Here is a 14934-nt window from a genome sequence, read left to right as displayed (position 1 = left end):
TCTATTGCTGCTGGAGTAGTATTTTATTGTGGGGGGGATCCATTGTTTCTAGGGGGGTCTATTGTTTCTTGCTGAAGGGGATCTATTTTACTACTTTTCTTCTTGTCATTAACAAATTCCACACAAATGACTGCACCACAAAATGATAATTGGTTCTGTGTTCTCTAAGAAGGGTGGTACTGGAAGATGGGATTGGGAGGTAGTGCTAGTAGGTGGTACTGGGAGGTGGGTAGAGGTTGGAATCAAGGGACGGTGCTTGGAGGTGGGTGAGGGGCGGCGACAAGGGGTGATTCAGAAAGAGGGAGTTCCTTCACCTATTCTGGAAAAAAGGCCCTGCAGTCCTTCAGAGGCTCTCAGGTTGCTGTGAATCCTTCAGTGTTGGTGCTCAACGCCTACCCTGCCAGCCGGGACAGCACCTATCTCAACGCCTACCTTCCCAACCGGGACAGCAACTATCTCGACGCCTACCTTCCCGACTGGGAAAGCACCTATCTCGACGCCTACCTTCCCGACCGGGACACCTATCTTGACACCTACCCTTCCCGACCGGGACAGTACCTATCTTGACACCTACTCTCCCGACCGGGACAACACCTATCTCAACGCCTACCCTCCCAGCTGGGAAAGCAAATATCTCAAAACCTACCCTCCCAATTGGGACAGCACCTATCTCAATGCCTACCCTCCCAATCGGGACAGCACCTATCTCAATGCCTACCCTCCCAATCGGGACAGCACCTATCTCAATGCCTACCCTCCCAATCGGGACAGCACCTATCTCGATGCCTACCCTCCCACCATAAAATGCACTCAGCCAATGACAGGTCAGGATGCCATTTTTATTCTTCTCCAGCCATCAATGGCCAACCCGGTCCCACACTTCATTCACGTCTTTGGTGACCTCTGACCTCCTTATGAAGATCAGCCATGGAGTATATCTGAGGTGTATATTAGGGTGTATTTCTTCCCCACATGAGAGCTGGGATGTCCAGCAACATTCATCTAGAAGACATTTCCCGCACTTAAGGCACTAATACACCTCCAGGGGTGTGTGGGACCCCTGGTGTACAGGAAGACAGGACCTCAGTGAGGAACATTTCCCTCACTCAGGACAGGAATACGGCTTCTCCCCCATGTGAGATCTCTGATGTGCGTAAAGATTAGTCCTCTGTGTAAAACATTTCCCACACTCAGGACAGGAATACGGCTTCTCCCCCGTGTGCAGTCTCTGATGTGTGTAAAGATTTGTCTTCTGTGAAAAACATTTCCCGCACTCAGTACAAGAATACGGCTTCTCCCCCGTGTGAGACCTTTGATGTGTGACAAGATCGGATGTTTTTACAAAACATTTCCCGCACTCAGAACATAAATACGGCTTCTCCCCCGTGTGAGACCTCTGATGTACGACAAGATCTGATTTTTGTACAAAACATTTCCCGCACTCAGAACAGGAATAAGGCTTTTCACCCATGTGAGATCTCTGATGTCTGTAAAGATTACACTTGTATGAAAAACATTTCCCGCACTCAAGACAAGAATACGGCTTCTCCCCCGTGTGAGATCTTTGATGTGCGGCAAGTTCTGATTTTTGTATGAAACATTTCCCGCACTCAGGACATGAATGCAGGTTTTCCGCCATGTGAGACCTTTGATGTGTGACAAGTTCTGATTTTTGTACAAAGGGTTTCCCACACTCAGTACAGGAAAATGGCTTCTCCTGCTTGTGCAGTTTCTGATGATTGTAAAGATTGGATTTCCGTGAAAAACATTTCCCGCACTCAGGGCAGGAATACGGCTTCTCCCCCATGTGAGACCTCTGATGTTTAGTAAAATCTACTTTACGTAGAAAATGTTTTCCGCACTCAGCACACGAGAACAGCTTCTCCCCCGTGTGAGATCTTTTATGCAGAATAAGACGGGATTTATAATGGAACCTCTTCCCGCACTCAGTACAGGAGAACCTCTTCCTTGTTGGAAGGCCGTCCCGGTCCCGCACAGTCTGAGGTTCCTCAGGATATGAGGAATCCGATGGTCCATCTACACTGGGTGGTGCCGGATGGACATTGGAGGGAGCCGGGTTTTCTCCTGGACTATACTCTGTGATGTTCTCATCTTCTACTTTCCAGTCTGGAGGCAAAGCGAGACAATCCTCTGAGGTTTTCCTCATCTCCCGGCCATGGACTGAAATACAAAGAGGATTACTAGACACGAGCTGATTGGTTCCCCCAAACCAGGACTCCTACCACATCAGGCAGCTTGGTCTCTGAGGAGCTTACTGTCACGATCACACGGTCGCCGCCACCAACAGGCGACAATCGCACGACCGCGAATAACAGTAATACGTCCCGCCTGCGGCGTCAGACCCCAGACCTTCTCACCAAACTCGTGACCGAAGGACCGGCCGATCTAAAACCGCGGTGTGACGTGCGTAACAAGGCCACACCCAGCTGCACCCTGCACAGCGATTGTCCAGCTAATGGGCCACAATCGGTGCCTGCAGCCTGAATGTGCTTGTTACTGGGTCAGGTTAATTACGCAACTAACCCTTTCAAACTGCCACCACCGTCTTTGGTACAGAGAAGACGGAAACTCTGTCAGAAATACACTATAATGATTGAAATATTGATCTATATAGCACGGCCCGCGGACCTGCTATACAGAGATATAACAAACAGTAGCATCTCTTCAAAGGCAGGAATTCGTGAATTGCAAGTAAGCGCTAAAAAACAGTTTACACTTTCAGAAAGAAAGATTTATTACTAAAAGAGTCAAACAGGTGCAATAAAATATTTACAAAGAGATGTCATGAAAATATATATATATATGTATATAAAGATACAGCAAAGAGATAATAGGAAGGAAGTTACAGAGTTAAGCTACTTGCCCATATGCCTTGTTTTGCAGATCCAAGTTGCAGAGCAGGATGATCCTTTGATCTCCTTTTGTTACGATGATCAGCTAAGGAGATGTGTTAAAAACTTAAACTTTCAGGCTTGCAGCCTGTCCTTTTTAAAAATCCCTCTGAAAGGGGAGTTGCTCTGACTGCGCTGTGTTGGGAGGGGTCAGGGGAACTCTGAATTAAACTAACAGCTTCATACTCTATGATATGAAACATACAGTTGACCTGAGGAATGTTCAATTACTGCTGGTCAGTTTTATGATGTGTGGGCCTACACAGTTTTGGGTCAGTGCTTCCCAATTCTCTGAGAAATGCTGGCCTTATCAGAACGTAGGTGAGAAAAGTTACATTTTCGCAGACGGCTGGCACCAAACTAGGAATGCCTAGCCTGTGGCTGACCCCCCCACCATCTGTCACTCAGTTAGGGAGGGGGTAGGGAGTGAATGATCGAGGAATAAGGCATACTTCCACTAAAAGAAAAGAAAAAGGGGAACTCCGCATCCAACTCTGATGAGCTAGTTTGCTACACTTACAAGTTGAATGGTTCTTCTTGAACTCCAGGCTCTTGTCAGACAGACAATGAGAACTTTATCATCTGGACCAATCAGTGAGCAGTATGGCTGGAGGAATGGATTTCGTGTTCATGACCCACCTGTGCTGATCTCTGTAGGAGTGTCCTCCTCTATAAATGTTCCCGTTATTCCATCCTCCTCCATAGACTGCTGATCATCCCTCACATACGCCTCTTCTTCTTCTGATTTCACCTCAAATTCTATATCAATTGGATCTCCACTCTACATCAAGAGAAGGAGAGAAAATATCTTTAAATTGTAAGCTCACATAATAAATCCACACATCATCTCCACAAGTCCATGTTCTAGATGCTCCATCCCACCAACCTTGTAATGGTGAGAGATGGTGTGACCTTCCTGTGTAGAATCCTGGGAATACAAAGGACGGGGACATCTCTCTGGTGGGTTCCCATGACTGGATCCATCTACCTGATGATGGTGAGGGATGGTGTGACCTTCCTGTGTGGAATCCCGGGAATACAGAGGACGGGGACATCTCTCTGGTGCGTTCCCATGACTGGATCCATCTGTAAGAAACACACACACTGACTGAATCCATTGTTTCTATGTGTTTATCAGATGATGGGGGATCTAGGTGGACCCTCCGTACTGCTCTCTCCTTTCCAATAAAGTCTCCTCTTACCCGGTGATGTGAGGGGCGGCTGATTGTCCATCATGACGTCCTTGTAGAGGTCCTTGTGTCCTTCTAAATACTCCCACTCCTCCATGGAGAAATAGACAGTGACATCCTGACACCTTATAGGCACCTGACACACACAATGATACAGTCACCATCCAGACACATCCCTTGTCTGTTACTGGAGAATGTCCCAGAATTCCCGGCACCGCTCACCTCTCCTGTCAGCAGCTCCATCATCTTCTTGGTGACTTCTAGAATCTTCTGCATGTTGTGTCTCTCAGGGTTTAGGGAGTCACATGAAGGCACTGTGATGGTCATATGATCACCTGACTTCAGAGGAGGAAATCTCTGTATTGGGGAACCAATAGGAACATCATGTTAGACTCCCAGAATCCTCCTCACCTCTCCGGTCAGGTCTGTGTTTTATTAATAGAGATGAGTGATGTCATGTGACCTCCCAGAATCCTCCTCACCTCTCCGGTCAGCAGGTAGATGATCTCCAGGGTGAGGTTTAGTATCCTCTCAGTCATGTGACTCCGGTCCTCCTCCATCCTCATTCGTGTCGTCATTTTCGCTATTCCGGCTTTCTTATAGAGAGATAATTTTGACAAATTAAAGTAAGAATTATTTGGAGTTTCTTGTAAATATAAAATACGATCTTATTACCTCCTCTGCTGCTACTTCGAGCAATGTCTCCTCTCTACTTCCTCCCGACTCACCTCTCACCCGGAACTTCCTGTCTGTCCCTGATATCACTTCCTGTCTTCCATAGAGACTTCCTGTCTGGGTAGAAGTGAGATCACCATCTTGTGAAGCTCAGAGGAACTGCAGCCGTGAGAAGCGTCTGGTAGTGTGACCCCGGCCTTGTGCTGGGTGTGTATGGACTGTATGTCCTCATAGAGGGGTCACCTCCACTCTCACCAAGGGGGACAGAAATATATGACTGCCTAGTCCAGCCTTTCTCAGCCAAGGTTCCTCCAAAGGGTTTTAGGGGTTCCTCCAAAGGTTTCTAGGGGTTCCTCCAAAGGGTTCTAGGGGTTCCTCCAAAGGATTCTAGGGGTTCCCCCAATGGGTTCTAGGGGTGTGTGTACAGACTATACCAGATGTGACAGTGCTGGGCTGCTACTTTGTAAAAGTAGGTAAATAGCATACAGGGTTCTCCAGGCAGCAGATTGGTTACAGAATATTAGGAGACGGAGTCAATATTATTGGTGTACAATGTGTTCCATTATTATAACAAAGTATTGTAGAAAAGATCCCAACATAGACAATGGGGGAGGGGAGAAAATGATCCTGGATATTAAAGCAGAGCTCCATCCAAAAGGGGAAGTTCCAAAGATTCGCTTTAAAGACTGGTCCCCTGCTCCCCATTAAGGATTGGCACTTTTGGAGAACAGGAGGGGCGGGTACCCGAATTTGACAGGTACCTGCTCCCACTTCCACTGCGATCACCTAGGCAATCGGAAGCACAAGTTGTCTCCCCCCCCCCCCAGCAGTCTTCTGGGACACGTGACAAGTCCCAGAAGATGACGGGGCCATCTTCATAGAAGCCGCAAGCCGTCACAGTTGGATGCCCACCCTGAAGATGCCGGTGCCTGGAACACCAGACGGCCGGTGAAACGGGCTGCGGGGAGGACACCGTGGGATCGCGGGGCAGATAAGCGGCTGTTTTTTTAAAGTTTTTGCAGCTGCTGACTTTTTTTTTTTTTTTTTTAGGTGTAATTCTGCTTCAAGTCTCGGTTCACACCTATGCAGGTTGCGTTTGAGCCATTTCTGCATTGCGTTTTGCATTTTTGATGCATTTTATGTTTTTTTTTTTGGGGGGGGGTTATTTTTCTTGTTGCTAGGCAGATTTAAAACGCAGAAAAAAACACAACACATGCTTTTACGTTGAAGTCTATAGAATCAAAATTGCAACTTTTTGCATTCAAAAAAGTCCCCGACCCTGTCCAAAAAACGCAGCAGGGTGAAAACACAGATGTGAACGTGCCCCATAGGAAATCGTGTTAAATGGACTGTACTGCGTTTCTGCAAAAGGTGCTTAGGTGTGATCCTCGAATAAATAAACGTCTCCTGACATTTAGGGGTTTATTAATATTTGCTCGGTAAAGGTCCAAGTACGTTCCTTCTCTGTGAATGAATGCCAACCTATGGAGACGTATCCCCAAACCCTGGGCCTCTGTCATTTAACTGTGCCCAATGCACCCATCACCTTACAACCCTCTGCCAACAGCTGCAATCCACTCAATTTAGGTTCCTTCCTCTTCTTCCCAAAATCTGCCTACCCTTCTCTTGCACCCTTTGGATTGGATCACCTCTCTATTGCCAACTTATTTATTCTAATTGCTGTTACTGAAACCTGGCTTCATGAATCCGACACTTCTTCTCCTGCTTCCTTCTCCTACGATGGCCTTCTCTGGACTCACGCCTCCAGATCCAATGGACGTAAGGGAGGTAAAGTGGGAATCCTAGCACCAGGTACCCACTTTTCAGGTACTTCACCCACCTCCTTCTATGTCACTCTCTATCACGTACCTGGTGATGGAGGCCAATGGAGAGATGGCTTCCCTTGCGGCTAAGTTCCGGACTTCCCTGAGAGTGGGACAGCGGGAGTCTGGCCCAAAGTTGCACAGGTCGCCTGTAGGAGTGCTGGTTGGTGGTCCACTCAGAAGCACAGCTGGTGTACGCAGATAGGTCTGCAGACAGGAGGCGCCTGTGCGTGTTATGCAAGCCCTTCCTGGATTTAGATGTTTACTGGGTAGTCGGTTCAAGCCAAGGTCAGGTACCAGGTGGGAATCAAAGCAGACGTGGTCAGATGGGATAGCCGAGGTCATACACAGAGGAGAGAGAGAGAGTATCCGTAAACCAAGCCGAGGTCAGATCAGGGGTAAAGCAGAGTAGACAGGTCCAGGAGCAAGCCGAGTCAGTAACAGGAAATCACAGGTCAAAGTCACAGGAAACAAGGAGTTTCTCAAAGGAACCTTCGCCAACTCAACCCTTCTCCTTTTTGCTACTGGCCACCTCTATGACAAAATCTCATCACTGCCCTGCCCCAACCTAACCGCATCCGTCTACAATAGATCTCTGTCCTCCACTATGGACGCGCTCACCCCCCCCCCCCGCTACACTCAGAATCAGGCCCTGACCACTACAACCTCAGCAAACAGATGACACCAGAAGACTACAACAACCTAGCAGCACTCTTGAACGTCTGTGGTGGAAGACTAAGTCTTAGAAAGACTTCAACCAATACAAATCTGCCCTCCGAAAACACAATTCCTGCCTCCACAATGCCAAGCAGACCTATTTTACCACTTTCATTGACACCTCATCATCCTGCCTCCGTCAACTCTTCTCTACCTTCAACTTTACTTTGGCCTGCACTGCCTCCACCAACCAACTCGCTCACTGCCCAGGAGATCGCCAATCACTTAAAAAAAAAAAAGAAGAAACAGATATCCCCCCACTTAATACTCCATGTCCACAAGTACACTGAACACTTCCTTCATTCAACCCCACCACTATAGACGAGGTTGCTAAACTTTTTTCTAATGCCCACTTTACCACCTGGACCCTGTTCCTCGGCAAATGCTACGGGCACCCTCTGGCTCTGGACCCTGTTCCCCGGCAAACGCTACGGTCACCCTCTGGCTATGGACCCTGTTCCCCGGCAAACGCTACGGTCACCCTCTGGCTCTGGACCCTGTTCCCCGGCAAACGCTACGGTCATCTCTGGCTCTGGACCCTGTTCCCCGGCAAACGCTACGGTCATCTCTGGCTCTGGACCCTGTTCCCTGGCAAACGCTACGGTCACCCTCTGGCTCTATCCAACACCCTCTAACTCACATCTTCAATCTCTCCCTCTCTTCTGGTATCTTCCCCAACTCTAAAACATGCACTAGTCACCCCCATACTTCAAAAGCCCTCACTGGACCCCACCAATCCTAAGAACCTACACTCCATCTCCTTGCTCCCCTTTTTCTTCAAACTCCTTAAATGTCTGGTCTACACCTGAGTGACCATCTCACTGAAAATAACCTTCTTGATCCCCTTGAGTCTGGATTTTGCCCTCAACACTCCACAGAAACTGATCTCCTAAAACTCAAACCAATCTACGAACAGCTAACCAATGGACATTATTTTGTACTCCTGATCCTGGACCCAGGGACGTGGATAAGGGGGTGCCACCTATCCTCCTGTATGGGGCCCAGGTAGCTGGGTGAATCCAATGTGGGCAGGGAGGGTGATCGGCACGACGGAGGCAATTACTGGAACCAATTCCGTGTGACTGAAAGCTGGCTTCTCCTTTTCCTCCCGCTGGCTTTCAGCTGCTGCAGAGGGAGCAATACAGGGGATCGGTGGCAATAATTTCCCCCCGCCGCACCCATCACCCTCCCTGTGCACCATATGTTTCCCCCCTGCTGCCCAGGCCCCACCCCTTCAATGCTTCCGGCTTCTCTCCTCTCCTTCCCACCGGCAGCTGCAAGCACACAATAGGATCCTTCAGGACAGAAACTGGGGGAAAGGTCCAGTAATTATGTCACATTTACCAGCCCTTCCTTTCTTGAATGAACACAAAGAGTGATCGGTACCAATCACTCACTGTGTTCATTTATAACTGAAGCATAATAAAATGGGTTTTTGTCGAGGGGGCCCTGTCAGGTTAGCTGTATGGGGCCCTTTGGTTTCTAACAGCAGCCCTGCCTGGACCTCTCTATTGCCTTTGACACAGTGGACCACTCTCTCCTCCTAAAAAACTCTACTCCTTTGGTCTACGTGACTGTGCTCTTCAATGGTTCTCATCCTACCTATCCCACCGCACTTACATCTACTTCCTCCACTACTATTCCCCTGTCAGGGTCCCCAAAGGTTCTGTCCTTGGACCTTTCCTATTCTCAATCTATTCCTCCTCCCTGGGTCAGTTGATAGCCTCCAATGTGAAAGGATCTAGATAACCTCCATTTTGTTAATGTACGCCATTTTAAGTATTAAGTTAGCTTTTTGCAGATATATTAGATGTTTAATGAAACTGTTTTAGTTGTTCAAGGATGTATCAACAGAAGCTAACATGACCCTGACAATGTTTTTGTCTGGTTGTTTCTCAGAAAGCTAGCCAAAACAATTTGTACCAAGAAATGTATATGTCATGTTTCATGTAGTTAGCTCATGATGGAAATTTACAAGTTACAGTTTTGAAACTCGCTCCCCCCTCCCTTATTATTTCTGTATTCTATATAATCTTACTAATGTCTAATAAACTTTGAACATCTCTGAACATAAGCTGCCGTTATTTCCATGTTCATGGGGTGTTCCCAGAATTCTGCTGATAAACCAGGAATCTCTCCACAGACCGGGGGTCTCTGGGGGGATAAAGAAAATCAACCTTTCACAATGACTTCCTCCCTGCCAATCCCTCCACTGGCTTCCATTCATTGTCCTCCACCCTTCTCTGCCAATCCCTTCACTGGCTCCCATTCAGTGTCCTCCATCCCTCTCTGCCAATCCCCCCACTGGCTTCCATTCATTGTCCTCCACCCTTCTCTGCCAATCCCTCTACTGGCTTCCATTCATTGTCCTCCACCCCTCTCTGCCAATCCCTCCTCTGGCCTCCATTCAGTGTCCTCCACCCCTCTCTGCCAATCCCTCCACTGGCCTCCATTCAGTGTCCTCCACCCCTCTCTGCCATTCAGTGTCCTCCACCCCTCTCTGCCAATCCCTCTACTGGCTTCCATTCATTGTCCTCCACCCCTCTCTGCCAATCCCTCCTCTGGCCTCCATTCAGTGTCCTCCACCCCTCTCTGCCAATCCCTCCACTGGCCTCCATTCAGTGTCCTCCACCCCTCTCTGCCATTCAGTGTCCTCCACCCCTCTCTGCCAATCCCCCCACTGGTCTCCATTCAGTGCCCTCCACCCCTCTCTGTCAATCCCCCCACTGGCTTCCATTCATTGTCCTCCACCCCTCTCTGCCAATCCCTCCATTGGTCGCCATTTAGTGTCCTCCACCCCTCTCTGCCAATCCCCCCACTGGCTCCCATTCATTGTCCTCCCCCCCTCTCTGCCAATCCCTCCACTGGCTTCCATTCATTGTCCTCCACCCCTCTCTGCCATTCCCTTCATTGGCCTCCATCCCTCTCTGCCAATCCCTCCACTGGCCTCCATTCAGTGTCCTCCACCCCTCTCTGCCAATCCCCCCACTGGCTCCCATTCAGTGTCCTCCACCTCTCTTTGCCTTTCCCTTCATTGGCTGCCATTGACCCAACAAATTAAATTCAACATCCTAACAACCACTTACAAAGGCCTCCACAACTCTGCCCTCAGCTACATCACTACCCTACTCTCAAAATACCAACCAAATCATTCTCTTTGTTCCTCCTGCTCTCTAGCTCCCTGGTCAGCTCCAGGACTTTCTCCTAGCTTCTCCCATCCTATGGAATTCCCTACCCCAATCCTCCACTTCAGAGAAGCCTATCCCTCTCCCACCTAACAACTGTAGGTTTGTTTTCTCTCTGAGCCCGTCCCCCACAGCTAATACCTTTTGTATCACCTGACCCCTCCCTCTTAGATTGTAAGCTCCGAGGATCAGGGCCCTCGGGTTTCTCCTGTATTGTCTGCCCTCATGTTGTACAGCGCCACGCAAACTGTTGGCGATATAAATCCTGAATAATAATAATACTCTGTCATCCGTTCTCAATCAATGGTTGGTCTAATGAACCAATCTCCTTCCGTCTCCACTCTACTCACATGTGAACAATTCTCACATTTATTCAACGATTTTTTATTTTTTTTTAAATGTGTTTGTGAAATCTCCCACCACAAAATGTCCTCAGCCAATGACAGGTCAGGATGCCAGTTTTACTCTTCTCCTGCTATCAACGGCCAACCCAGTCCCACACTTCATCCATGTGTTTGGTGACCTCTGACCTCCTTATGAACTGTTTCTTCCATGATGAAGATCAGCCATGGAGTATATCTGAGGTGTATATCAGGGTGTGCTTCTTCCCCACGAGAGATGGGATGTCCAGCAACATTCATCTACAAGACATTTCCCGCACTCAAGGCCCTCCAGGGTGGTGTGGGACCCCAGGAAGACATGACTTCAGTGAGGAACATTTCCCTCACTCAGGACAGGAGCGTAGCTTCTCCCCCCGTGTGAGATCTCTGATGTGTGAAAAGATACGACTTCGTTGAAAAACATTTCCCGCACTCAGGACAGGAAAACGGCTTCTCCCCCGTATGTAATTTCTGATGTTTGGAAAAATTTGACTTATCTGAAAAACATTTCCCGCACTCAGGACAGGAAAACGGCTTCTCCCCCGTGTGAGATCTCTGATGTCTGGAAAAATTTGACTTATCTGAAAAACATTTCCCGCACACAGGACAGGAAAATGGCTTCTCCTTCGTGTGAGATCTCTGATGTGCGTAAAGATTGGACGTCTTTGAAAACCATTTCCCGCACTCAGGACAGGGATACGGCTTTTCACCAGTGTGAGACCTTTGATGTATGGTAAGCTCTGATTTTTTCACAAAACATTTCCCGCACTCAAAACATAAATACGGCTTTTCCCCCGTGTGAGACCTCTGATGTGTAACAAGTTCTGACGTTCGGACAAAACATTTTCTGCACTCAGAACAGGAATATGGCTTTTCCCCCGTGTGCGATCTCTCATGTCTGGAAAGACTAGACCTGTATGAAAAACATTTCCCGCACTCAGCACAGGAATACGGCTTCTCCCCTGTGTGAGTCCTCTGATGTTCGACAAGTTCTTTTTTTTGTACAAAACTTTTCCCGCACTCAGCACAGGAATGCGGCTTCGCCCCAGTGTGAGACATTTGATGTGCAACAAGTTCTTTTTTTCGTACAAAACGTTTCCCGCACTCAGCACAGAAATATGGCTTCTCCCCAGTGTGAGACATTTGATGTTCGACAAGTTCTTTTTTTCGTACAAAACTTTTCCCACACTCAGCACAGGAATGCGGCTTCTCCCCCGTGTGAGACATTTGATGTGCGACAAGTTCTTTTTTTCGTACAAAACTTTTCCCGCACTCAGCACAGGAATACGGCTTCTCCCCAGTGTGAGACATTTGATGTTCAACAAGTTCTTTTTTTCGTACAAAACTTTTCCCGCACTCAGCACAGGAATGCGGCTTATCCCCAGTGTGAGACCTTTGATGTGCGACAAGTTCTTTTTTTTGTACAAAACTTTTCCCGCACTCAGCACAGGAATATGGCTTCTCCCCCTTGTGAGATCGCTGATGCCTGCAAAGAAGTGAATTTCTTGAAAAACATTTTCCGCACTCAGGACAAGAAAATTGCTTCTTCCCCATGTGCAAACTCTGATGTACGGAAAGATTGTACTTCCGTGAAAAACATTTCCCGCACTTATGACAGGAGTATGGCTTCTCCCCCGTGTGAGATCTTTTATGCCTATTAAGATGGGAATTACATTGGAAACATTTCCCACACTCAGTACAGGAGAACCTCTTCCCTGCTGGAAGGCTGGCCTGGTCCCGCACAGTCTGAGGTTCCTCAGGATACGAGGAATCCGATGGTCCATCTACACTGGGTGGTACCGGATGGACATTTGAGGGAGCCGGGTTTTCTCCTGGACTATACTGTGTGATGTCCTCATCTTCTACTTTCCGGTCTGGAGACAAAGTGAGACAATCCTCTGAGGTTTTCCTCATCTCCTGGCCATTGACTAAAATACAAAGACAAAGAGGATTACTAAACAGGAGTCCCACCAGAGGTCAGAGAGTGAGGATGGGTGGGACCAAGAGGAAGACTGGACTCATCCTGAAGACCACCATCATTGGGGTATTGGCTCCTCCCCCATTCTGAAAACCACCATCACTGGGGTATTGGCCTCTCCCCCATCCTGAAGACCATCATGGGGTATTGGCTCCTCCCCCATCCTGAAGACCACCATCCTTGGGGTATTGGCTCCTCCCTCATAACTTTCTGGTTGGAGGATGTGATCACATTATTATCACCCTGTAACAGTCTGTGCTCCAATCACATCATCCAATATATGATGTCCAGCTGGTAGGAAATGGGGGGAACAGAGGAGAAGACATATTATGTGTATATATAGGAGTGGGGGGGGGGAGAGCAGAAGTCAGGAGTATGTAATGTACAACATGGAGTATATAGTGCAGGGGTCAGGAGTATGTAATGTACAACATGGAGTATACAGTGCAGGGGTCAGGGGTATGTAATGTACAACATGGAGTATATAGTGCAGGGGTCAGGAGTATGTAATGTACAACATGGAGTATACAGTGCAGGGGTCAGGGGTATGTAATGTACAACATGGAGTATACAGTGCAGGGGTCAGTGGTATGTAATGTACAACATGGAGTATATAGTGCAGGGGTCAGGAGTATGTACTATGCAATATAAATTATATAGTGTAATGGTCAGGACTCATAATATTGGTATTCAACGTAAATGTTTACTTTTGCAGCACAACCTGCAGAGGTCCAACCCCGCTGCCTCCCATCTCCTGATACTGCACTCAATGACTTGAGGCTGCGACTATACAGACATATCCCTCCACCCGGCACAGCCAGCACACAGAGTAAGTGACCCCGGGGGAATTACTCTGGTAGAGATCCTGCTATACCCAGGCATTGGGCAGAAGATCCAAGGTACATGCCCCAGGTGTCTAGTTTGAGCAACCCCAACATTTTGCTTCCAGCTGATCCCCAGAATCTCCATAAATCCAGTCTAGAGACATAAAATTGTGTCTGCAGCACAGAGAAGGACGATTATCCGAGAGAAATCAAGGAATACAGGACGGGGAACACAGCTCAGGAAAGTGACCAGGGTATTACAGGCTGATATCAACCAGTCCCCGTCCTACTCTGCACCAATCAGTGAGCAGTATGGGTGGAGGAATGGATTTCGTGTTCATGACCCACCTGTGCTGATCTCTGTAGGAGTGTCCTCCTCTATAAATGTCCCCGTTATTCCATCCTCCTCCATAGACTGCTTATCATCCCTCACATACGCCTCTTCTTCTTCTGATTTCACCTCAAATTCTATATCATTTGGTTCTCCACTCTACATCAAGAGAAGGAGAGAAAATATCATCTGTGAGATAGAAGATTTATTATTGTGACATCACATAGAAAATCCGCACATCGTCTCCATGAGTCCATGTTCTAGATTCTCCGTCCCACCAACCTTGTAATAGTGAGGGATGGTGTGACCTTCCTGTGTGGAATCCCGGGAATCCAGAGGATGGGGACATCTCTCTGGTGGGTTCCTGTAGCTGGATGACTCCACCATGGTGTCCTGGTACAGATCTTTGGGAATCTCTGACTCCTCCATCACCCCATCCTCATCATCCTCCTCTTTTATCTCTTCTTTGACCTCAACTGTAGAATCTCTCAGGTTTCCACTCTGAATATATAATAAAAATGACATCAATGGTAACAATGCAGATAATGTACATATCCTAATGAAACTATCAGTGATTGTTCCTCATCTACCTGATGGTGAGGGATGGTGTGACCTTCCTGTGTGGAATCCCGGGAATACAGAGGACGGGGACATCTCTCTGGTTGGTTCCCATGACTGGATCCATCTGTAGGAAACACACACTGACTGAATCCATTGTTTCTATGTGTTTATCAGATGATGGGGGATCTAGGTGGACCCTCTGTACTGCTCTCTCCTTTCCAATAAAGTCTCCTCTTACCCGGTGATGTGAGGGGCGGCTGATTGTCCATCATGATGTCCTTGTAGAGGTCCTTGTGTCCTTCTAAATACTCCCACTCCTCCATGGAGAAATAGACAGCGACACCCTGACACCTTATAG

The 14934-nt window shown here is 47.9% G+C and overlaps 1 protein-coding gene across 1 annotated transcript; it reads right to left on the bottom strand.

Annotated features, from left to right (window-relative positions):
• Positions 1 to 818: 818 nt before the first annotated feature.
• Positions 819 to 14932, bottom strand: LOC149465079 (uncharacterized). The gene is made up of 13 exons (XM_089673797.1): positions 14815 to 14932; positions 14606 to 14700; positions 14298 to 14516; positions 14033 to 14174; positions 11238 to 12810; positions 11148 to 11205; positions 4778 to 4924; positions 4585 to 4698; positions 4325 to 4459; positions 4115 to 4238; positions 3799 to 3998; positions 3552 to 3693; positions 819 to 2181 (listed from the first exon to the last, which is right to left on the bottom strand). The coding sequence occupies exons 1-13, from the start codon at positions 14897 to 14899 to the stop codon at positions 1103 to 1105; spliced, it is 4113 nt and encodes a 1370-aa protein (XP_089529923.1). The 5' UTR covers positions 14900 to 14932; the 3' UTR covers positions 819 to 1102.
• Between the last annotated feature and the right edge of the window lie 2 nt (positions 14933 to 14934).

This window comes from Staurois parvus, unplaced genomic scaffold (genome assembly GCF_062004578.1).
Source record: "Staurois parvus isolate SC_StPar_1 unplaced genomic scaffold, SC_StPar_1.0 ptg000144l, whole genome shotgun sequence".
Taxonomy (NCBI): domain Eukaryota; kingdom Metazoa; phylum Chordata; class Amphibia; order Anura; family Ranidae; genus Staurois; species Staurois parvus.
The sequence above is the reverse complement of the archived record's forward strand: the minus strand, read 5'-3'. Positions and strand labels throughout refer to the sequence as shown.